This window comes from Aythya fuligula, chromosome 25 (genome assembly GCF_009819795.1).
Source record: "Aythya fuligula isolate bAytFul2 chromosome 25, bAytFul2.pri, whole genome shotgun sequence".
NCBI classification, from domain to species: Eukaryota; Metazoa; Chordata; class Aves; order Anseriformes; family Anatidae; genus Aythya; species Aythya fuligula.
This window is the reverse complement of record NC_045583.1, coordinates 5,228,729-5,251,764: the sequence shown is the minus strand read 5'-3', so window position 1 is coordinate 5,251,764 and position 23,036 is coordinate 5,228,729. Positions and strand designations below refer to the sequence as shown.

The window sequence follows — 23,036 nt, the reverse complement described above, 5'->3', positions numbered from 1 at the left end:
TCCAGCCCATCTACGTTACGGATGGATGCCCATTCCTTCCCCTGTTACCCTTAGCATCTTTATTGTGTGCAGAGTTTGTTTGATTTTATCATGTTTCAAACTTTGATTTGGATTTTTCCAGATAACCTTGGTGTTTGTGTGGAGGCACGATTTCCAATGCACATGCTTCTTAGTGCATGTCAAACAGATTGCCATGTGCTACATGCTAGCAGAGGTGACAGATCCCTTGGGATTCTCCTTTATTAATCAGATGAAAACAATTTGTCTAGAAAAGTTGAGTAACCCCCCTCTTTTTAAAAGATGAACACACTACACAAAACTTTATTCTAATGGATTTTTCTTTTTTTTTTTTTTTTTTTTTTTCTGTGTAAGCATTACTCCATTAGTTCAGCTAAAGTTAACATAAGGTTTTAATCCTGCTCACTGCAAGGAACAGCCTCTGACTGACCAGCCGTGATCAGCTGAGGACTGGGAGCTATGCAAAAGAAAGCAAATGACTTAGGAGTTAGGTTTGGTTTCCCCACCTGTTACATACTTGTCCCTTTGCCTAACTCCGGAGCTGTTGAGCAGTTCCCTTTAACAGACACTCCTGAGATCATTTTAGTTCTTCTTTAGCTCTAGGGGAACAGGGCTGTATTTACTGTGCTGGGTTGGGTTGGAGGCACTGCTGCCTGTGGTCTGCAGGGAACCAAGAGTGGATTCCTTGCGGTCGTTAGCTTTCACACTTAAAAGAGAGCAGGTAAGAGACAGAGGGCGATTGAAACCACGTCCCTGTTCAGATCATCCTCCTCGTTCAGTGTGTGACTGTTAGACTGAAGGTAGCCTCGAGTGACGTTTGTTGGAGTTCAGTCCGTGTCCGCTAGGTTTGAACAGCCTTGGGGCAGACCGTGCTGCTGGAGTACAGTGCTTCTGCCGTCCTTGTCTGCCAAGATCTGACTGACCCGTGCCTACAACCAGATGTGACTGGCAGCAAAAGCCTGGCCTTCCTCCCAGAAACCCTGGAAGGAGGCGGCCATGAGTGAATTAAGACGAGGAGGGTTTGCCTTTGGCAGAAGCACAGGAGCCAAAGGCTCTGCTGCGATGCGTGGGGTGCTTGCGCTCCCCACCCACTCTGCCTGGGCTGGATGTGAACTTTGGATGCTGCTGTGCCTTTTGCAAGTTTGCTTTCCCTCCTCCCCAGGAGGGGACCGCTCCTGCTCGGCCCTGTTAGACAGCCTGGCTGTTTTCTCTGGAGCACGTCCTGTGACCCATCCCCTGCTCAGTGCAGCCTCTGACACGTTGGATTTGTGTTGCTGCCTGTGATGGGAAACGTCCCAGAGTGGCCTGTCAGGCCTGTTCTCGAGAGGAAAATGCACTTTAACTTTCTAAGCATCAGTGGGCATTTCTTTCACCAATACTGCCTCGTGCATAGAATTCAGAAGTAAAAGCAGAGGCTCAGAAGTGCAAGTTACCTGCTGCACTAAACTGAGATGCTGTGAGGAGCTCTCAGAGCTGAGGGCAAGGAGGTAACAAAGCATCGATGTATCTACAGCCATGCTGTGAAAACCTGTATGCAAAGAGCTCAAAGTCCCATTATGAACTGCACAAAGCCCACATGAGCAGAACTTGAACTTTATTTAGTCAAACCTTTGTGCTTCTGTGCTTGCTCCCCCTTTCTGTGTGAAGCAAGAAATCCAAGAATGCTTGCCTTAGGTGGAATGCAATGGTATTACTTTTTAGTCACTAATTGGTTGAAAATGGGAGGTTTCTTTTTTTCACATCTCATGACTTTTTGGTTGAGTAGGGGTCAAGCTTCATCTCCAGCCAGCTTAGGAAAGGGGTAGGGTAAAAAGGGTTTTCTCAGATGTGGTGCCTACTCGCAGTGTCATAGAACCACTTACACTCCCGTGGGTGCAGGTTGGTGAGAGCTGGGGCCAAGTTCTTCAGTTTCTTGCTCCAGCATCTCAAGTCAACCAGTTCTGTGTAAGAATTCAAGCACTTCCCTTGTTTTCTGTTTTAAGTACCAGTAAAAAGTACTGTAAAACAAAATCCTCTTCCTTGCTGTAAGGCCTATGGGAGGACAAAAACTCCACTGATGATGATTAGCAAAGTTTACTTTTTAGAGTCTTGTGTTTAAGGACTCTGTTATGATGAGAGCCAACTTAATCCTTGGTGTAACTCTACTCCAGTTACCCAAGGAAGAGCACATGGCCTCAGCATCTTTTACATTAGTTAGAAGTGTGCTCCAAGGGGAATACTCTGTGTACAGGTGGGTAATGTACAAGTCTGAACTTGAATTTTAGGCAGTATTGGAACTTTGTTGCAGTATATTTCCACTCATGCATTTATTGGTTCTATGAACCACGAAATTAAACTTGTTAACCTCCTTACAGGCTCATGTTTTTTTTTTTGTTTTTTTTTTCCACTTTTCCTCCCTCTTCATGTTCCTGACTGTACTGTTCTCTAGACAGCTCCATAAAAGTGGCTTTGGGCAGAACAGCTGAGCGCTGACTTAAGAAGCATCAGCTTTCAGCATGTGCTAATGGAACACTGCATGCCGGAGGCATGAAGCTTCGTGAACATGTTGGGGTTGGTTGAGACAGATCGCAGTGCGCTCTCCCTACTTTCAATCACAAAAACACCATTGCACAATTACTACTTGCTGTCCCAGCAAGACTAAGAATATAACAACAAGTTTAATGTACAAAAAAACCACTTCTGTACAGAGATACCGCCACGTCTGTGCCAGCAGAAGGTATGGTCCTGGTGGGTAACTACGCTGAAGAAGCTGAATGTTCGTTTCCCCAGGCTGCTGGGCCAGAAGACCCTGAGGAACCCGGTCGGGGATTTGGCTCCTGCACGGCGCTAAGATGACAAGCCAGCCTTCAGCAGTCACTGCAGGAAGCCTGCCGTGGGTTCCCTAAACAAGAGCCTGTGTACAACGTGCTGCTTTTGGGCTCCTGGAAGGGGAGCCTCTCACGCCAGGATAAGGCTGATGGGGTAACTGCACCCGATGAACTTCAGCTGTAGCGTTTCTTTTACCCCATGAGCCGTGTTGGGAGCATTAATGGCTGTTTGTAAACTGCAAACAAGCCCCACAAACCTTGATGCTAAAGTTACTTAAAATCAAGTTGAACTGAGAGTGTTTTGGTGCAGGTTCTTGGAGAAGACTGCAGGCAGCAAGAGGCTGGGAGTGCTTCAGTCTTGTGGCTCTGCTGCAACTGCTGTGAGGAGCACAGCTGGAAGCTTCTTCTAACGTCTGTCTTCTCCTGCTGCTCTTGGGGTGCTTCAGTGGAAGATGATCTTCTTATATTTGGAATTTGGGATCTGTCCTCGTGACTTCAGCCTCCTGACAGCCTCTCGCATGTGTTTAGGCTGCAGAGGTGGCAGCTCCCCCCACTTCTCACACACATCCAGAGCTAAACAAAAAACAAGAGTTCATGTGAGCAGGACAGATGACCATAGCCAGTTTCCTACAGGTAACATTTGAAAAGCCTCTTACTGGTTCAGCTTCAGTAGTAAAGGCAGAAGGTAACATTTTTGTTCAGGTTTTACAGCTCACGTTAATACACAAGAACAAAACTGCTTTCTCTGTTTCTCTGACTAAAATAAAAGTCAGTCCGAGAGGCATTAATACCATTTAACTTTCTTTTTAAAGACGCTCCAGCTGCTGTGGAATAAGCTACTTTAAGTCACGCACAAACTCAACATGACCTCATGATCTTAAACCTGCTACTTTAAAACCATCCCTAGATCAGGTGCTATGTGCACAGCAGTGATGGGAAGGTAGAGCCTATAATGGACTCGGAGATTCTTTTCTGTCCATTCTGGTAAGTCTCAGTCATGTCTCCTGCCAAGGACATGCAGCAATTAACTGCAGCAGTGAAACTGCTTCTCTAGACTGCCTCTGGCAGCACACGGAGCTGGAGAGACGGTCAGAAACAGCAAAAGTGCCAAAGCCACATCATGCAGGCTGCGTGTTTTGTGCAGTAAGTCTGTGCTAACTGCTTGGCCTGAGAAACGAGAACCCTCTCCTCCCCAGGCACAAGCAGAGCAAAGACAGGTTCGCAGCTGGGTCAGCCTTCACAGGGTGTCCCGCGGAGATCTCAGCTCACCGCATCAACAAAGAATCTTGCAGGTTAAGAGGCTTAAATCACGCGTTGCTCTTCTAAGCTGAATTTGTGCACAGCACTATTAACGAGAGATCTTTATTACCCTGCTGCAGCCTGCTCACAGGCTGACATGTAGCAAGAGCTCCTAAGTTACCTTCTCCAGAGAAGATAAAAGAAAAAAAAAGGCCAGTAGTCACCCATCTCTGCTGACTGACAGGCACTCATATTAATAGGATTAAAGTGGAATATGGACAACACCACACTTCCCTTCCATTCTTAACAGCAGCCTTCTACTGCTGCTGAAAGCACCAGAGCCCGGCAGGATAGCAGGTAAAGCAAGAGACCTGGACAGAAAGCCACAAAATGTCCAGTCATTTCTTGTCTTTCTGCTCTCTATTAAGCACTGGATTTTCACTGCATTCTTACCTTTTTACTCACCAATAACCTAATTGCACCCACCTTCTTCCACCACCTCTCCAACGAAGACCTTGGAAATGCCCGACATGGCGATAACCACATTCTGAGAGACCGAGGTGCCGGTGATGGACTGGATCAGCTGGACAAGCCAAGAAGCAGCAGTCAGTTGAACGACATACGCACAGCAGCATTGAAATGTTTAAAATCATATTTAGCAGTTGAGCCCATCCAGTATCAACCATGAGCTACCAAAGTGAGCTGGAACAGCAGTAATTAATCTTTAGAGCAAGGTCTAATAGCTTTGGGCACATGCTGGCTATCAATATTTTCAGCACACCCTTACCTAGCTGCAGACCTGTACTAACTTTTTCGTAGTACCTCATGGCCCCCCAAACCACTTTTCATTTCAGATAAGCTCCTATTTAAACTGCATAAGCCACACGAGCACACTGAGCTAGGACGTAATCGGATAAAAGCAGATCTAAGGACAACGCTCCCGGCCACAAAGGCTGAGATGTAGTGGGAGAGAAGGGTGCACCCGCAGCCTGCACAAGCCAAGGAGCCCCTTGAGTGATCCTGGCTGTGACCGGGGCTGGGCTCTGCAGGGCTCAGCCCTTTTGCTTTGCTCAGGTTTCTCCCGTGGCGAAGCGTTCTCGAAGCCGTACCCGTTTAATGGCAGCTTTGGGGAAGGCAGAGCGGCGATACATCTCGTAGCGATTCAGCTGTTCTTCGGAGAAGGAAGAGACCAGTATTCTGGAGTGAAGAGAAATAATCACTGTCAGGAAAACACACTCTGGAGCTCTTTCAGCCCTCCTAAGCCTCCAGATATACAAAACGGAGCCGGGGAGGGAACGGAGCCCCGTCCTCACACAGCCTCCGCTCCCAGCCCACGCACCACAGAGTCCCCCGGGCGCACTCACTGCATCTTCTGGATCTCGTCCTCGTCCACTTTGTGCTTCTTCTCCTTCCTCTCCTTCAGCTCCAGCTTCACCTTCTTGGCCGCCGAGGGCTGCAGGCTCGGGTCCTCCCCGTCCACGGCCTCCCCCTCGTTGCTCCTCACCTCCCCGTCCAGCGCCTCCGCCTTGTGCTCCCCGGCCCCGCCGGCCTCTCCCCCCTCGCCCTCCGCCGCCACCGCCGGGTCCTCCGCGGCCTCCGGCCCTTCCCCGGCCGGGGACGAGGCTGCGGGCGCGGGCTCCTCGCGGCTGGGGGCCGCGGCCTCCTCCCGGCCCTGCTCACCCGCCTCCGCCATGGCCTCCGCGCCGGCGCCTGCCGATGACGGAGCTGCGGGGAGGAGGAGGAGGAGGAGGCCGGGGAGGGGGGGGCGCTGTCGCCACGGCAACGAGGCCGGAGGCCGGGCTGGGGGACAGGGGAGATTTTGGGCTTTTTCATAGAATTGTCAGGGGTGGAGAAGCCCCCCAGGGTCACCTGCTCCAAGCACCCCCCCCCCCACTGTCCCCACTGAGCCGTGTCCCCAAGCACCAGCCCCAACCTCTCCAGGGACGGGGACTCCCCCACCTCCCTGGGCAACCCGTCCCAACGCCTGCCCGCTCTGTCTGAGCAGAAATGGCTCCTCATTGCCCACCTCAGCCTCCCCTGGCACAACTCCAGGCCGTTCCCTCTGCTTCTGTCCCTGGTTATCTGTGAGCAGAGGCCGACCCCCAGCTCCCCACAGCTTCCTCTCAGGGAGCTGCAGAGAGCCACGAGCTCTGCCCTGAGCCTCCTCCAGCCCAAACACCCCCAGTGCCCTCAGCCTCTCCTCACAGGACTTGTGTCCCAGGCCCTTCACCAGCCTCATAGCCCTTCTCTAGACACGCTCCAGGGCCCCAATGTTCTTCTTTTACTGAGGGGCCCCAAATCGAACACAGCACTCAAGGTGCAGCCTCACCAGAGCAGAGTACAGGGGCCGATCACCTCCCTGCTCCTGCTGGTTACACCATTCCCCACACAAGCCAGGATGCTGTTGGGGTCCATTTTGTGCATTAATGCAAAGCAGGGGGTGAAAACGCAGTGCCTGGGGCAGGTCCTGGGGCTCTGAGCACCACAGGGGGTGGCTGGGGGGCCATGAGCCAAGAGGGCCCTGCTGGGGCATGGAGCCCCCCAGGGGCTTTGTCCTGGGACCATGCAGCTGTGAACCACCTGGGGACCTGCTGCTGTGCTGGGAGGTGACCAAGCACAGCCAGAGGGGCTCAGAGGGCACTTCTTGCCCAAGGGGACCATGGAGCACCGCCATGGGTAGCCCAGGGAGGCTGCGAACCTCCTCCTCTGACACCCACCCTGCAGCAGGGCTCAGAGCAGGGATCCTGGAGGGTCCCCGGCCATGCTGTGACCCTGGGGGGATCAGTGTGACACTGGGGGGGGGGGGGCACTGTGTGTTGCCCATGCTCACAGGGGCAGGGGCTGCCCCCCAACAAGTACCAAGAAGGACATCAAGGCCCTGCAGTGTGTCCAGAGCAGGGCTATGAGGCTGGTGAAGGGCCTGGGACACAAGTCCTGTGAGGAGAGGCTGAGGGCACTGGGGGTGTTTGGGCTGGGGAAGAGGAGGCTCAGGGCAGAGCTCATGGCTCTCTGCAGCTCCCTGAGAGGAAGCTGTGGGGAGCTGGGGGTCGGCCTCTGCTCGCAGATAACCAGGGATAGGGCTAAAGGGAACGGCCTGGAGCTGTGCCAGGGGAGGTTGAGGTGGGCAATGAGGAGCCATTTCTGCTCAGACAGAGCGGGCAGGCGTTGGGACGGGTTGCCCAGGGAGGTGGGGGAGTCCCCGTCCCTGGGGGGGCTCCAGGAGAGGTTGGGGCTGGTGCTTGGGGACACGGCTCAGTGGGGACAGTGGGGGGGGGGGTGGCTGGAGCAGGTGACCCTGGAGGACTTTCCCAGGGCCGCAAGATTTTCCAAAAAACGACAAAAAAAAAATAACAAAAAATGAAAGCAGCACCTGGCGGCGGGGGCGGGGCCTCCCCTCAGCCCCACAGCCCCGCCCCCGGCCCGGCCCCGCCCCGGAAGGGCCGCGGGGAGGGGGGGGGGGGCAGGCGGCGGCCGGGCCGGGCCGTGCCGGGCGATGGGGAAGGAGCAGGAGCTGTTGGAGGCCGCCCGCACCGGGAACCTGCCCGCCGTGGAGAAGCTGCTGTCGGGGAAGCGCCTCAGCTCCGGCTTCGGCTCCGGGGGAGGAGGAGGAGGAGGTGGCGGAGGAGGAGGTGGCGGCAGCAGCAGCAGTGGCGGTGCTGGCGGTGGAGGTTCCGGGGGTGGCGGAGGAGGAGGAGGAGGAGGAGTGGGGCACCCCCTGTCCAGCCTGCTGAGGTGAGGGGCTGGGGGGCTCTGAGGGGCTGGGGGGGCTGTATGGGGGCATTAAGGGGCCGTGTGGGGGCTGTGGGGTCGGTGTGAGGGGTTCTAGGGGGCTCTGGGGGACTATAGGGGACCCTAGGGGGCTCTATGGGGTTGTGGGGGGCTCTGGGGGGCTGTGGGAGGCTATAAGGGGTTGTGGGGCCCGTGTGGGGGCTTTAGGGGTCGGTGGTCGGCTCTAGGGGGTTCTGGGGGCTGTGGGCGGCTGTAGGAGGTTATAGGGTGTTGTGGGGGGCTCTGTGGGGCTGTGGGGGGCTATGGGGGATGGTGTGGGCTCTACGGGTCGGTGGTCAGCTCTAGGGGGTTCTGGGGTTTGTAGTCGGCTATAGGGGGCTTTAGGGTGTTGTGGGGGGATCTGTAGGGCTGTGGTCGTCTATAGGGGGCTCTGGAGGGTTGTGGGGGGCTCTGGGGTCAGTGTGGGATCGGTGAGACCTTGGGGGCGTTGGGCTCAGGAGCTGGGGATATGGGGAGGGGTCCCCAGGTAAGGGGCGGTGGGTTTGGGGTGGAAGGGAAGCGTTTTTAAGGCCAGGGGGTGGAGGGGTTGTAGGGGACTTTGAGTGAGGGGTGAGACGATACGGGAAGGGCTGTGGGGTGGGGGGCTCCAGGTCTGGGAGCGAGGTAGTGAGGGCTGTGGGAGGCTTAGAGTTATGGGGGATGTGGGGCTCCTGTAGGGCCATGGGAGGGCTGTGGGGATTTAGAGTTACGGGGCTGCTCTAGGGTCATGGAGAAGGAATAGAGGTGTGCAGACTAGGGACAGCTTTAGGGGCACAGCACTGGGGGTGTTTATGGGGCTGGGAGATCTGAAGGGCTGCGCAGCGGGAGATTTGGGGAGGGAGGTAAGAAATGCGGGTTTTGGGGTGTTGTGGGGCTGTGAGGTACCCCTGGGGCAGGGATATCAACACCCTGGGGCAGGAGGTGTGGGGCTGGAAGGCATCAGCCGGGCTTTGTGGGGTTGTAGGACCCCAGGGCTGGGGATGTGGGGCTGGGGCTAAGGGTATGGGGTGCTGGGGGCTGGAGGCAGGGGTTGTGGGACAAGGAGGAGCTGTAGGGGCCGTGGGTTTGGGATGCGCTCATGGGATGGAGTGTGTGGGTGGGAGGCTGTGGGACAGGGGACGTCCGAGCAGTGTGGGCTGGAGCCCTGTGGGACGCGGATACGGGCTGGGGGGAAGGGACGAAGGGGATGGGAATAGGGGACGGTGCTGCCTGTGGGGCCGAGGGCACGAGGAGGAGGGGCTGGGAGCAGAGCCCCTGGGGTCTGCAGCCCGTGGGGGGGAGGTGAGGCTGCAGTGGGGGGCTGGGGTCAGTGCTGGCGTCCCTGGGGGGCTCAGCTGGGCGCTGCTGGTGGCTGCAGACTGGTGTAACTGGGACAGCGCCGCGTGCTGGGGTCCCGACCTTGGGGTTAGGGTGCCGGCAGGGGCTGCTGTCCCCGTGTGTGGCTTGCCGTGGCAGGGACAGCCGCTGGGTGAATTTTTGGGGGCAGGCGTGCAGCTGGGCACCCTGCAAGGCGACCTCCCGGGGCACACTCGCCCTTTTTGAGCCGTTTCCATCGCTTGCGCTGCGGCTCTTAAACCCCGGCTCACACGGGGGGCGGCTGTGCTGGGTGCTGAGCCAGCAGGTGGGGGCACAGCCCCTTGCTGGGGCGCTTGCAGTGCGGTGCTGTGTCTTTGGCTCCTTTTTGCAGCCCTCACACCTTTGTTAGGGCTTTTCCCCTCCCTGTTTTTTCGGCATCTCCCAAGGAACCCCCTTGCTGGTGTGTTCGGGCTGGCAATGCGGCTGGTCCTGTTCCCCGAGCGACTTGTTTACGGGAGGGAGGAGGGAGGAGGTGTGAGCCCGTTTCTGAGCGACACCATCGCTGTGTGGCCCTGCTGTCCAGGATTGTGCCCCTCACCTCTCTGCAGCCAAATTTGCTTTTCCTTTCACATACCCGCATCAGGAATCTGCTCCTGCACTCTGAGCCGGGTGGCTGTGATGCACCAACACAGGTAGCTTGTGCAGTCGTGGTGCCTTCGTTTGCTTCTCTGAAATGCAGATGTGCTCTTGGGTCAAAATGCAGTCCTTTTTAATATACTGAACGCTCCAAGCCCTCGTTTGGAGTGGGGAAATTGCTGCGAACGCTCCGGGCTTGTCTGCGCCAGAAGATGGATGTACTCGCAGGCTGTTTAGATAAAGTGGAGAGGGTCAGCTGAGTTAAATACACACCACGAGTGTTATCAACCTCTTGTTCTAACAGCTCCGCCGCGCTCCCAGGCAATGTGTGGTGATGCTGGCCACCTTTTTTCCCTCCGGTAAGACGACTGCTCGCGCTCCCGGCTGATCCGTGGAGCGGGCGGGCTGGAGGCCGAGCGGCTTTTCGCTTGGAGATGCGGCGTCCTGCGTAGGTGCGCGTCTGAAGGACGGCGAATGTCACAGCTGGCACTTGTAGCTGTTGTGTTCCTTAACTCAGCTGCCCCAAATCCCTCTGGGTTGGCACTGGGACGTGGTGGGGATCGTTGTGGTGCTGGGTGCATTTGCAGCACGCACTCCTCGACTTGCCGTGCAGCATCTGCAGCAGCAGCCCTTGGCTTACGAGGGTTGCTGTGCCCGTGTGGATCCCGACCTTTGCACCACGGTTGCACAAGCAGCTGCCGGCTGCCCAGCGGTTATAAACCCCAGGGAGTGGCACAAGGGCAGCCCGCGCTCACTGCAGGGAGAGATTTGAGGTGGTGGCACCCAGGGACCCTCTTGAGGACTGGGGCCCACGATGTGGGTTAGGCGTGGAAAAGGGGCTTTGGGCGATTTGGAGGCTTTCTGGTTGTTTGCAGCGCTCTGTCAGCGTCTTGTGCTTTCCCTTTGGGTTGAAGGGCTCCACGTGAGGAGACGTGTGCTTGTTTTACAGCGACAAGGTTTTCGGAGAAAAGCAGCCACTAAATCGACCTGCGGCGAGAAGCCTGGCTCTTGTTTGGGACAGGCTGGGCGCTGCTCACAACCCGTGTTTCCGTGGCATTGTCTCGGTCTGCACGGCTCGTGCGGTGGTAATAAACTGCTGAGCGTGCTGCTGCGACAAGGAGATGGCTCCGGGACGTGCGAGCGCTGCCTGTACAACTCGTGTTAGCAGCCGCGCTCCTCCGTGCCTCCTCGCTACGGCAGCAACAGATGGCGTGTTGCTGATTCCATCGGGGATCGAGTTTCCAGAAAACAAAAAAAAAAAAAAAAAAAAACAACACAAAAAAAAAGGAGAAAAAAGCCAGACTTGAGTTTCAAAGCAGCTTTCGGTGTCGGGGAAGAAATGTGTGCAGTCATCTGCACGTGTCGCCTGTCTCTGCCGTGGCCGGCCTGCCTGCACGGGGTGGGATCGGCTCCTGCCCCGGTGCTGAGCCCGTCGCTGCTGTCCTCGTTCCTCCGGAGCACCCTGACACCGTGCCCTGCTTCCCAGGGGCAGGGAGGGTGCTGCAATGAGTCCTGAGGTGTTTAATTAGCGCTGACCCTGCCTTTCCGCGCTCCTTCCAAAATAACTTCAAGGGCTTGGGAAGAGGGAACGTGAAATTTCGTCTGCCTGCCGCCCGATGCAGAGACAAAGGTCGGGGAATTACAGGGTGATGGGGAGGGAGGTGGCAGTGAGCAGCCCGTGTGCTGCCAGCCCTCCTGCCCCTGCCATCCCTCCGTGTGGCACTGACGTGTGACAGGTCAGGAAGGCTTTGGAGGAACTTTGAAGTTGAAAGGTTTGCTCTGAAGTCTTACTCCTCTACCTTGATTTTTTTTTCCTGATGGTGATTAGGTGCATTTTTGAAATTAAAAACAATAAATATGGACTGGACGTGTGCCCAGGGAACGTTGCAGCGCTAATGAAGTGGAAGGATTAATGGAAGATGTAAATTGGTGGAGAAGGGTAAGGCGCATCGCTTGGTGGTTGACTCCTTAGGAGACTGCGGAGCAGGAAAGCTGCGTACAGGAGGTGCTCTCGGTGCTGGCAGGTGAAGAAATGGCAAAGCAGCTATCCAGGGCAGGAACCTCTTTGTATCTCAGAGAATTTAGGGTGCAAGGTGGAAGCATTCAGAAGCGTCCCCTGTGGAGACACGGGTCCTGCTTCAAGCCTCTGGCAAAACGGCCTCGAGCTGCCTGGGCCGGCCAAACAGCGCTGCGTGGTCGGGCACCTGCAGAAAGCGGCTTCGTGGCACGCACTCGGCTGCTCCTCAGAGCCTGCAGGGCAGGAGGAGGGTCTGTAAGGGAAGGTGAGGGTGCTCCCTGTTGGGGGCGGGCAGGGCGAGGGAAGCCAAGGCTTTCCTGCGCCTCCCCTGGGGTGGGGAGACCTGCCCCGGGTCGCTTCTGTTTTGTGTTTTCTCTTCCTCCAGCGGCTTTTGGCTGCCTTCCTCTTTTTGTGCGGTCATTTTGATGGCTGGCGCTTCTGGAGCTGGCTTTAATGATCATCGGGATGCTGTGCTTAAATAATGACAGAAATCCCCCGATAAGGGAGCTGGGAGCTGTGCTCTGCCCCTTGGAGCTTGTTCTGGGCAGCAAAGGCTGGGCTGGGCTGGGCTGGCAGCTCCCTTCTCCTTTCTCTGGCTGATTTCGGATCCCTGATGTCGGTGTGTTTCGGTTCCCGTTCTGTAGCAGGGGCAACTCGAAGCTCTCTAAATTCCATCTTGGTTACTGAGGCGCTGAGCCCTGCTTTTCCTCTGCAGTCCTACAGCATTTCAGGTGTCCCAAAACCGCAATTTGGGTTAGGAAATGCCTGCTGCTAGGCCTGGTGCAGGATGGTTCCTGCTATCACGTGTGGTCGGAGTTGTGTTGAGCTGGGGAACCGGCCTGGCCTGGGACAAATAAATCATCCCGTGCCATTTCCCTGCTGGTCCACAAGCCGTAGAAGATGCCCCCAGCAGTAAATCCTGTGAAAAGTGTTCTTCATCACAAAGCTCAGCTGCCCGCCATGTTTATTGGGATTTAAACGTGAGCTTTGTCAGGGTCTGAGGCTTGCATGCTTCCTGCTTAGATCACCGAGCTGAGCCCTCCGGGTGCGAGACGTGCACCAACTCCTAAGGAAATCAGGGATTTCTGCAGGTAAGCAGGAAGCAAGACGTGATAGACCGTGATAAGTCAAATGAGAAGGGAACGCAGAGGTAGAATTAAAGATAAAGTCTCTCCCCAGGGGGCTGATGTACCACGGGGTAAGGCTAAAAATATTAGGCAGGGAAATAAACCCTGGTGGAAAGGCGGTGTGACCAGGAGAGGCAGGTGGTGGGGAGGAGGAGAGGGGAAGGAGCTGGGGTTCTGGCTTTTGCCTTAGCAGCTGGTGGGGCTGGCAAAAAAGTGGTGGCTCGCCAGGGGTTGGGGTGGCCTCCGGATCCACCGGCACAGTGCAACCGTCGGGATCCTGGGCAGCTGCTACAGAGCGGGTCCAGCAGCGTGCACGGGGGATGCACTCTGCCTGGAACATGCCTCGGGTCTTAGGGGGCACTTCAGCCTCAAGGCTGCACAATTTTGATTTTTATTTGGCCGTTCCTTTGGGAAGCTGGAGGCAGGAAGCACGGAAACAATCTGTGGCTGGAAGCTCAGGCTGCATTCAGGAGGTTTTGCCAGTAGCAGTGAGCGATGAATTGTGCTACAGCCAAACCCCGCAGAAAAAGCTGGTTATTTTCCTCCACTGATGTCAAAAGACCGGACCTTTGTTGATGGGAGGGGAAACTGAGGCTGCTGTTGAGCCACAGATTGTGTACGTAACCTGTAAGTGTATTGGAGAGAAGCTTGGGCTGTGAATTGGGACTTTTTGTGTCCCTCTGGTGTGGGGAAGGCTGGGGCTGTAGCTTCGCAGAAGCTGCAGCAAGTGGTGTAGGCAATGTGCAGCGGGTGGGCCTGGTGCTTGCCTTGGTGTAGGAGATGTCACGGTAAGATGGTTAAACACTGAAAGTAGCTTCCCATAGGCCAGATGTGCCTAGAGTTGGAAAAATGGTTTCTATTTAAAAAAATAAAAATCAGGGCTTCGTATTTGGGAAGAGAGGAACAGCCACGCGGGAGGTCGGGCTGAGGCTGTTGGTTGTGTGTTCGTGCTGTGTTATCACACCACGTGTGGCCAGGGCTCACGACTAAGAGGCGAGTCCTGCAGTGTTCAGCTGAGGTGGTGGCGGGGACAGCAGCTCTGCTCCAAGGTCTGGGCTCCCAGGGCTGTGTGAAGGTGCACACGAAACAAAACGCTTCCTTATCTTTCCCCAGAAAAAGGAAGTTGCTCCTGGTGCGTTCCTTTAAAACAGGGCTGTGCAGAAACCACGGCTGGGACTTTCACTTTTCTCGGGGCGGTAACAGCATCTCACACACTTGTAAACTGGGTTTGCACCCTGGCTTGTGAGCACTGCAGCAGGACAGATCTGTAATCGGGTGTGTGAGCGCTGGTACTGCCAGGAGTACGAGCAGCAGGGGCGTTAGGTGTGTGCTGCTGCTTTCTTGTGAATCGTTCCCTGAGCACTTCCTAACGAGCTCAGGAAGGCTGCGATCACTGCAGTGACCCCTCAGCGTTCTGTATCTGTGTGATCTTCTCATTCAGCTTCAGAACATCTTTGCTGCTTCGGTCAGCACAACTCTGCGATTAGCCTCGTGGCAGGGCTGGGGTTTCCTTGCCGGGAGCTGGCTGCCCGGCCTCGGACGGGTCACACCAGCAGCGCCCTGCGTTGCTCGATGAAGCTGCTCGTGCTGCGGATTTCCCTTTGTAGGGCTCGGCTTCTGTGTCACACCCAGGCTGGAGCGCACGTGAGCATCGTGTTGTGTGTGAGCCCCTGGGGAGAGGCACGCAGAGGGCAGCAGCCCTGCTTGGTTCGGTGTGGGTAGCAAACAAAATGTTCAGGAGATGCTGGAGGAGCTGAGCTGAGTGGGTACACAGCAGATGGGCATCGATCGAAGTGCCCCAGCCTCAGAAAAATGCTCTGAGCATGGCACAGGGATCTCGGCTACCTCTGAGCCAAGTGCCTTCGCTGCCGGGGAAGGCAGGGCCTCCAAGCTCTCCGCTTGTCAGCCTGCTGCTGGCTCTGTAATGTAGGTGGGTGTCCAGGTGAATTCTGCTGGCTCTCCCCTTCCCCTTGCTCTTTGCCCACGTGCTGAGCCCGTCGGCATCCCGGGAAGCACCAGCCTGATTACTGCACACAGAGGATGAGGGGGCAGCAGCCTAATTTTGGCTTTGCTGTGAGAGCTCAGCAGGAGCATTCTGAAACCAAGCAGGGTTCAGGAACACCCACATGTTCACACGGGTTACCCCAAATGCTCAGAGAGAGGCAGGGGACTAAGACGTGGTGTGAGGATGTTGGACGGGTCAGGTTGTGCTGAAGATGTCAGAGCTGAGCCAGTTATCCCCTGCTGGCAGGTGTCAGGACCCAAATCATCGCAGCATCCCCTTGTGCTGCAGAGGCTGGGACAGGAGCAGAGCCGAGCAGGCACACGGCACGGCTCCCGGGGTATTTTCCCAAGCACTAGGTCACGTTCCTGCCCAGGAGCTTTATTACAGCCTTAGCAGTGCATTTATACAACGTGTGCTCTGCCCCATCACAGGAGGGACAGCAAAATGCATCCGTGGCACGCGTTTACTTATTTTCATGCCCTGATCTGCCTGGCTCAAGGGCTGGCCAGAGTCTCCTCAAGGGGTGTGAGAAGCCCAAGGACTGCGAAGGCGGCTCGTGCTCGGGGTGCCCACGGGAGCACTTGGAGCCAAGTGCTGACAGTTTGGTTAAAACACCAGCTGCAGTCCTGAAAAATGTGCATCTTGAGGACTTCAGGGCTCGCTTTATTGATTCTGGAAGTAGCAGCTGCGTTCAGGGCGTTCGTGCAGAGGGATTTGTCCGTGGTTATCTGGGTGAGGTGGGTGTTTGTGAGACTGGAGTGGACGGAGAGGCTGCTTGCGATTCCCCTAGGGCTGTTTGAGCCGGGTGCCCCACCTCGTTACCCCACCGCTGAGCTGGGTGGAGGAATTTGGGGCCCAAACCCACAGCTCTGTGAGTAAACGAAGAGGAGATACTCGAGCTACAAGATGCTGACGTTTCCATAGGGTTCCTTTGGTCCAAGAGCCCGAAATTGGAGAAACATCTCTGCAGGTCTGAGTGCATCCAGAACACGGGGCGTTGGGAAGGCAGGAGCTACGTGGAGTTCATCTGGATTCTGGATGTTTAAGGAATAGGTTTTGGCACTCAGGAGGAAAATTTGAAGGCTACAACCGAGCTCGGCCAGCAGTTAGCTGCTGAGAGCAGTGGTCTTGTCCTCCCCTGCTTTTGTTCCCTGTTACACACTCGAGTATTTGTGGGGCCGTGCCAGAGTGAATCGCTCCAGCTGGCGGATCCGACAGAAAACTTGGTGTGCAACAGCCCCGATCCCAGATCCAGTGGAGGAATGGCAGAGAGCTGCAGGTGCAGAGGGGCAGGCTGTCCCCTTCCCTCTTCTCCTCTTTGGAGAGCAGCTGTCCCGCATTTAAACGGTCCCTGTCTGCGTCTGGGCCACCCCAAAATTTGGGGAATTTCTGTATTTCTGGAAGCGGAGCTGCTCCACACTGTGACGTAGGTCCTGCGCTGCTCTGGCTGATTGAGGCTGCTTGGCAGAGAGCTGAACTTTCTAAAGATGAATGTACAAAACAGCGTTTGATATATTGGGAGCAGCTGAGCCAAGAAACAGCGCTCATCCAGCGCTCCTTTTTTTTTAAATGTAGTGCATTGTTTTAGTCAGACCGAAGGAAAAGCGAGCAGGCTGGAAAAGAAAGAAGTGAAAGATGGGACACAGGATAGAGGTAACACGTACGGGTTACACCTGCACCCATCCCACACCAGAAGTGAAGCCCCTTTCACAGCTGCACTTGGACAAGGACGAGACGAGCTCCTGGAGGCTGAGCTCCTCCATCGCAGCTCCTGGCATGAGCAGGTAACGCGTGCTGGTGCCTCGACCCCCAGGCCAGCCCTTGGCCTGCCGTGAGAAGCTGGCACTGAGCTGAATTCAGCCGGCTGTGGGGGCCCGATTCGGGGGATCCTTCAGCCCAGCGGGCGAGCTTTCTGGTGGGTGCCTGCAGCAGGGACAGGGGAGCCTTCCAGCACCTCTCTCATCCTCCAGCCTGCTCTCTGCTGTCCCACAGAAAGCTGCACCTCTGACACTGGATGTGGTGATTGGTTTGAGGGGAAGCATCCTCTCGAGGTGCAGGAGGTGCCTTTGGGTCTGGTGGTGGCTCTTGGCCCTGCCTGGTACGGCGGTGGCGCTGTGCTTTGCCCTGAAGAGCTGGCTCCTGGGCAGGGCTCGGCCTTGGAAATGAGAAATCCTGTTTCACAGAAACTGGTAAAAATCAAAAACTGTTGAGGATTGATTTGTTTCTATAGCAACAGACTGGAGAAGCTAATACAGCTGCTCTCCGCAGAGAGGGGAAAAACAGGAATTGAAATGTTAGTCCTCCTGGGACTGCCGCTGTCAGCAAAACAATGATCTTCGATAGTCTGATGAAGGACTGAGATGCTTAATTAGAGGCAGGGAGAGGGCAGGAAGATGCGGGCTACGCTAGGGAAGAAAGCAGTGCTGGAGGGTGCGCACATGGCCCCTGTGGTGTGCGGGACCTGGGAGCCTGTGCGAATCAGCACGGCTTCTTCGAGCAACGTCTGAGTTTTTTCAGGGGACTGCTCTGTGGAGTGCACTGCGAGATGGCCTTTGAGAAGTCTGGCTGAATTCTGGAGCTGAATTTTCTCCATCACCCCTTAACTCAAACCAGGCGTGGAGCTTTGGATGCTCCACAGCGACAAGTGCCAGGGCAGAGCTTTCTGCAGATGTTTGTCCTGGAAGGAAATCGTACAGAGCACGCAGGCTGCCGGATCAGGTGCTTGAGCTTAAAACTTTTTCAGTTGTCCTGGGTGTGTGTTTGGGTTGGTTTTGACTTCACTGTTGCTTAAACGGAGAATTTTAGCAGACTGTAGTATATGACAGCACCCTTAAGGTGGCTGCTTTCCCCGGTGGTTTAGGAAGGTGAGCTTTTAAAGTTTCTGAGAAGCCCTGAGGTGCCAAGCGCACAGACCGTGTGTATGCACACATTCCTGGCTTGATTTATCCCACCTTGCGTGGCTGTTGAGTGCTTCAGATTGAAATCAGGACGTACATCTGAAACGAGCAGGATGTTAAGGAAATTACTGAAGCTGCTTTTAGGGCAGGGGTGCGTGTGCAGGGCTTTAACCTGGCTCTCCGAGGGAGGCTGGGTTGTTTAGCTTAAGGAAAGTCAGGGCTTGAGTTCGTGTTGTTTAGGTTTGGTAAACCTAGATTGCATTAGCACTCTTCCCTTGTTATTCAAACACATGGTTTCTTTTAAAAGGAAATTAAATTTAAAAATAAACCTCAAGCTTTTTCCAGCTAGAAGGAAGTGTCTGTAGTGCTGCATGCTAAGGATGCAAGAACACAGCCCTGTCTAAAAGCGAGTGCCATAAATAATACGTAAATACATTATCTCATCAGATTTATATCTAATCCTATTGCCTGTTGTTTTTCAGACTCTTTTGCCAAACAAGCCTGAAAATGTCATAGGTGGCCTTTCAAATCTAATATTGAAGTGGGTTGGAAATTAGGTGAAATGACTTTTGCCTCATCCTAATTAAGGCACTATGAGAAATCCTTTCAAGTTTGGCATCGCGAAGTAAATTGCCTGGTTTTGAAACGTAATCCGATTAAAGGAGGCTAGTGCCTGCTAGGGCTTGAAGCCTGCCCATGCGACGGTACAGAGCCTGGTCCCCAGAGTCTTCCTTGCTGCTCTTTATTTTGGAAATCAGCACAATTTTCCCATTTTTTTTTAGGAGGCAGGAACAGGTTTATGATAAAGGCTTGACTTGTGGAGACTTGAAAGCTTTGCACTCTGTCTTGGTTCTGGTGAAGCGTTGGCTGACCTGCAGGAGTTGTTTAAATGGCCTCGCTTTGTCCTGTGATCCCCCAAGGATGACTTCAGGTTGTCTTGGAGCGTTGTTAGTAACTACCTGTGTGAAATGCAGAACTGCTTGCGTTCCTCTTGTGACACTGGACTCCTCAAAACTTTGTTTCAGCCTGGCGGAGTCTGGAGCCGTATGCCTGAAGTGCTGTGGCTCATCTCCATTCAGTTAAAAACAGCTGAAAACACAGAGTTTAGAGGGCGCGTGCACTTAGTGCTGGGTTTGGTGTGTGGGGAGTATTTCCTTTAGCCTCAACAGGAACCGTTTCACAGAGAGTGAAACAGGCCGTGTCCTTGGCATTCCTTTTCGCTGATGATAGAGACCTCAAAAGAGGAGAATTGGCTAAAACAAACAGTGCTGCCTTTGGATCATCCAGCCTGGGGGACGTCCTTCTAACACGACATCCAGCGTCGGTGCTGGCAGTGGCCTGGCTGCGGGGGAGCTGCGGGAAGGAGCCCGCTCCTGCTTTCATCTCCAGCCTGGAAATGAGTCGTAGAGGTGAGAAATCTTACCCTGGGTGTCCTGCAGAGCCTGCACTCCAGAACAGCAAATGGTCTCTGAGGTTAACCCACGGGAGCGAGAAGTGGTTGTGCTGGGTGAGAAAGGCTTCGGTGGCGGAGCTGGGTGGAAGCCGTGCAGCCTGCCTGCAAATTGGGTGTTGCTCTGTCGCCACCGGCTGCTGATAAATGGCTCAGAGGAGCCCTTCTGCGTGTGTCTGCCTCATCCCAGAGGGCAACAGCTTCTGCAGGAGGGGTTTGCTGTGGGCAGAGGTTGCTCCTTGTGTTTGAAGCCCTAAGATGCTATAGCTTGTAAGTAAAGCTTCAGAATCATTCAGAGGAGAGGCAAGTCGCTGTTCTCCTCAGCCTCCCTCTTTATTCTTACCACTATTGTAGTGCCCGTGGTCTCATCCTTGTGGCTGGGGCTTTTCTAACCCGAGCTGCCCCTGTTTGACTTTGATTCCCATGTCCAGAAGCAGCAATGTGGGCTCCGCTGCCTGCTCGTTCGTGGTGTCCCTAACCGGCTCTGCAGATGCAGAGGTAAAGAGGGTGAACGTCAGCACTTGAGGTGTGGTTAGCAAATGGAAGAAATTTGAATCCCGAAGTAAATTGTGAATGCTAAATGTTGCAATTAAATGGCGTATGGGTAAACATACAGTACGGTGTGTTTTCTTGTGCATTGACCTTAACTGTCTTGTGGGACTTGAGTTTTTGATGTTATCTGAGTTGGAGGTAACTAAAAACCCAGTGTTCTCATGCTTACTTTGTGCTTTTTATTTTAAATTCCTTGGGAAAGTTGGGTACAATCTAATGGTCCTCAGTGCTGCTCCAAGATAGCTATGCAGAGCTGCTTTTTAAAAAAATAAAATAAAAATCATGAGGAGCTTGTGCTTTGCGTCTCAGAAGCTGTCAGTGGTGGGAAGGCTTTTGAAGCAGTCTGAAATGCCTTTGCACCCTGGGTATGAATTGTTACAGCTGAGAGGCAGCTATTTGCTGGGGTGGAGTCGCAATGACCCTCAACTTGTTGAGTTAATGGAGAGTTTTGTCCCTGCATAAGCTTATAATCTGGTGGTCTGACTTGAGCATACATTGATACCATACATTAAAAAGTGAGGCCAGGAGAGGCTGGGCCACTGGAAGCAGCTCCTGGCTGGGAGAACTGTATTTAACCAGGAAACGGCCTAGAACTGCTTTTGTGCACTTTGAAATAAGCGGGCAGAAATATTTTAAGGGCTCTGAAACATTATCTTGCGTTGTAGATGTTCCCCATAGACAGCGTGTCTTCCTGGTGAGGAAGACGGATGTTTATGGTGCTGGCTTGTCATTGTGTGCAGAATCAAGTCTGGCAGGTGGGTAAAAGCAGAGCTGGAAGCTGAAGGTGTGCAGGGAAAGTGGGGAAGAGCAGTTGGTTGTGCTGCCCGTTCAGCAGTGCCAGGGATGCCGCCCCCAAGCTCTGCAGGAGCGGTACCTGCCCTCCTGGCCTTCCTGCAGCTCCCCGGAGGCTGTTAGCAGCTAAAGGACCCTGGCATTTAATACATTTCCTTTGCCTGGCTGACTTACACGCCTCTGTTTTTCAGCTCTGACCTTCTCTCTGTCCTGCAGATAGCGTAGACAAGTAATGACAACCTTATGGGAGCTCTCTCTGTGTTCAGAAAACTACCTCTGCCCCTCGTCCCAGTGCCTACTTCTTAGCAGGCCGGATTTCACCAATGCTCCTGGAGGAAAAGGATGTTCCTTTTAGCTCCCAGCCCGGATTTCTTAAGCTTCCTTAAGAACTATCATCCTGCAAGTCTTAAGTTGATGCTTTCTGTTTGCTTGATGCGTGCCAAGAAAGAGCAGGAGCTTATCGCAACGCTCTGACCGGTGTGTCCTCAGTGTTTCCAAGAAGCCCCTACAGGTCACTTCTCTGTTTGCCTGCTTACCACTGCTGCCTTTTGCTCCATCCTTTCCCTGTTACTTGCTTTTGGGGCATCCAGTTAAAAAGCTCATCAAGAAGGAATTTACTCTGCAGTCAGTACCGTGGTATGTAGCCACCTCGTTTGTGCGTTGTTGGCGGTTCCTTTCTGGCTCGGCTCTGTCTTCTTCAGCCTCTGGGGACCTGTGACTAGGCTGGGGCACTGGGATTTGCCTCGTGCTTACAGCGAGCTCTGTGGGTGAAGCCGTGTGGTGGTGGTGGTGTGGCCGGAGGGCAGCCGGCCCCAAACGCTGAAGCGGGGGCCTTGCGGTGCCCCTGACTTCTCCTCTGCCACGCTCCCTTCCTCCAGGGCCTCCTGTCCCATCCCGTTGCATTCAGGCTTTGATAGAGTGAATAATTTGCTTTTTACTGAAGCTCAGTGCTTCTCCCTGCTCGTATTGGTGCCCTGTGGGGCCTGGTCCATGCGCGTGCCCTCGCCCTGCCCTCGCACACCTCCATGCAAAGGCCTCGTGTCGCTGCCATGAGGGAACGGGGACGCTCTGTGGGCCCCCGCCTAATTTGTACGGTCTCCCTAAGGCAGAAAGCGCACTCTCGATATAGCTGCTGGTAGAAAATAATTGTGTTTGACTTGTAATTGGTGTAGGGAGGGGTAACTCGCTCAGTTTCTCTGCCTTGGCGTTGCACAGCCTGCTTACCTGCTGCTCGTCTGCCCCAGGTCAGGCACCGGTGACATGAAAGGGACGAGGGACACAGTGGCCAAGGGGGGGTCTGGGTCTGTTGGGGCCTGAAGGATGGGGGAGAACACAGAGGGATGTTTAATTTCTCTACAAAACACGTATCTAAGGCATCATGAACCAGGAGGAGGCGTCTGTGTTTTGTATCACCTTCCTGCGTGTGAGGCTCCCTGCTAGAAATCCCAAACCCCTGCTGAGATGGATGTGGGGTCAGATCCTTGTGGGTGCTGGGTATAGTAGGAATTCGGATCTAATCCTGTTGATTTGACAATGAAAATATAGATGGGTTGCAGACTATGCAGCAAGGGTGATGTGCCCTGCCATCCCCAAACACTTCATCGGTGCCTCAGTTCCCCGTGTGGGGCAGTGACAGGCACTGGGAATGAAGTGCTCTCTGCCAGTGTTTTTTGCCTGAGTTCCTTTCGGTGATATTTTTGCTCCAAGCTCGGACCTTTGGTGAGTCTGCCTGTCAAAAGGGAGCGGCGCAGATGGACGGGTAGAGCTCGAGACATGCTGCTCTATTTCTGCTGCTTGACTGTCACGTCCCTTGGGGTTCTGTAGCCTGGTAAATGAGCTCTCACGAAAGGAGAGGGGGGAGGGAAGCACAGGGCAAGTTTGCCAGCTGTAGCCAGCCTAGGCGCTGCAGCGTGGGCTGCTTTGGTATTTTCTGATCAGGAAATTGTGGCTGCCCAGGCAGCTCGCTGCCAGCTCTCTGGAAGTGCTGGGGAAGGGGACGCCTGGCACCTTGCTGTGTCAGCAGGACCCTGCACCAGCTCGATGTGTCCTGCTAATTTTCCCTGCATCCGCTTCTATTTTTTTTTTTTAACCGTTTACCCCTCTTTTTAGCTGCATTTTCCCTACCTTCAGCTGTATCTTCTCCAGTAAGCACTGTGGCAACAGTACAGCTTACCTCCGAATGAAGAGCAAGGAGTGCTTACCTTAGTAGTGCTGCTGGTTCCAGTTCACCGTGCTGTAATATCGTCAGCTCCGGGCTGTTTAATAGGACTTCCATAATGCTGTTGGCTTTATTGAATTCCTGCAGGAATGTTTTGCTTCCTTTTGTTCATTTTCTTTCGAAACCCATCCAGTCAGATGTGAAAGAGAATTGCTAAATACCAATTTCACAATGAATCGAGCTCATTAAGAGGATTGGAAGCTTTTAGCAATTG

General features: G+C 54.4%; 2 protein-coding genes across 2 annotated transcripts in view; one reads left to right on the top strand and one right to left on the bottom strand.

Moving 5' to 3' along the window:
• Positions 1-2,402: 2,402 nt before the first annotated feature.
• On the bottom strand, positions 2,403-5,757 carry TAF11 (TATA-box binding protein associated factor 11). Its single transcript, XM_032203348.1, has 4 exons — positions 5,429-5,757; positions 5,174-5,261; positions 4,551-4,647; positions 2,403-3,398 (listed from the first exon to the last, which is right to left on the bottom strand). Exons 1-4 carry the CDS (start codon positions 5,755-5,757, stop codon positions 3,268-3,270), a joined length of 645 nt encoding a protein of 214 aa, XP_032059239.1. The 3' UTR covers positions 2,403-3,267.
• Positions 5,758-7,557: 1,800 nt separating this feature from the next.
• ANKS1A (ankyrin repeat and sterile alpha motif domain containing 1A) overlaps positions 7,558-23,036 on the top strand; it is a 104,513-nt gene continuing 89,034 nt past the window's right edge. Inside the window, exon 1 of the mRNA XM_032203383.1 lies at positions 7,558-7,796. Within this exon, the coding sequence (XP_032059274.1) occupies positions 7,558-7,796 (239 nt within the window). The remainder of the gene's footprint in view (positions 7,797-23,036) is intronic.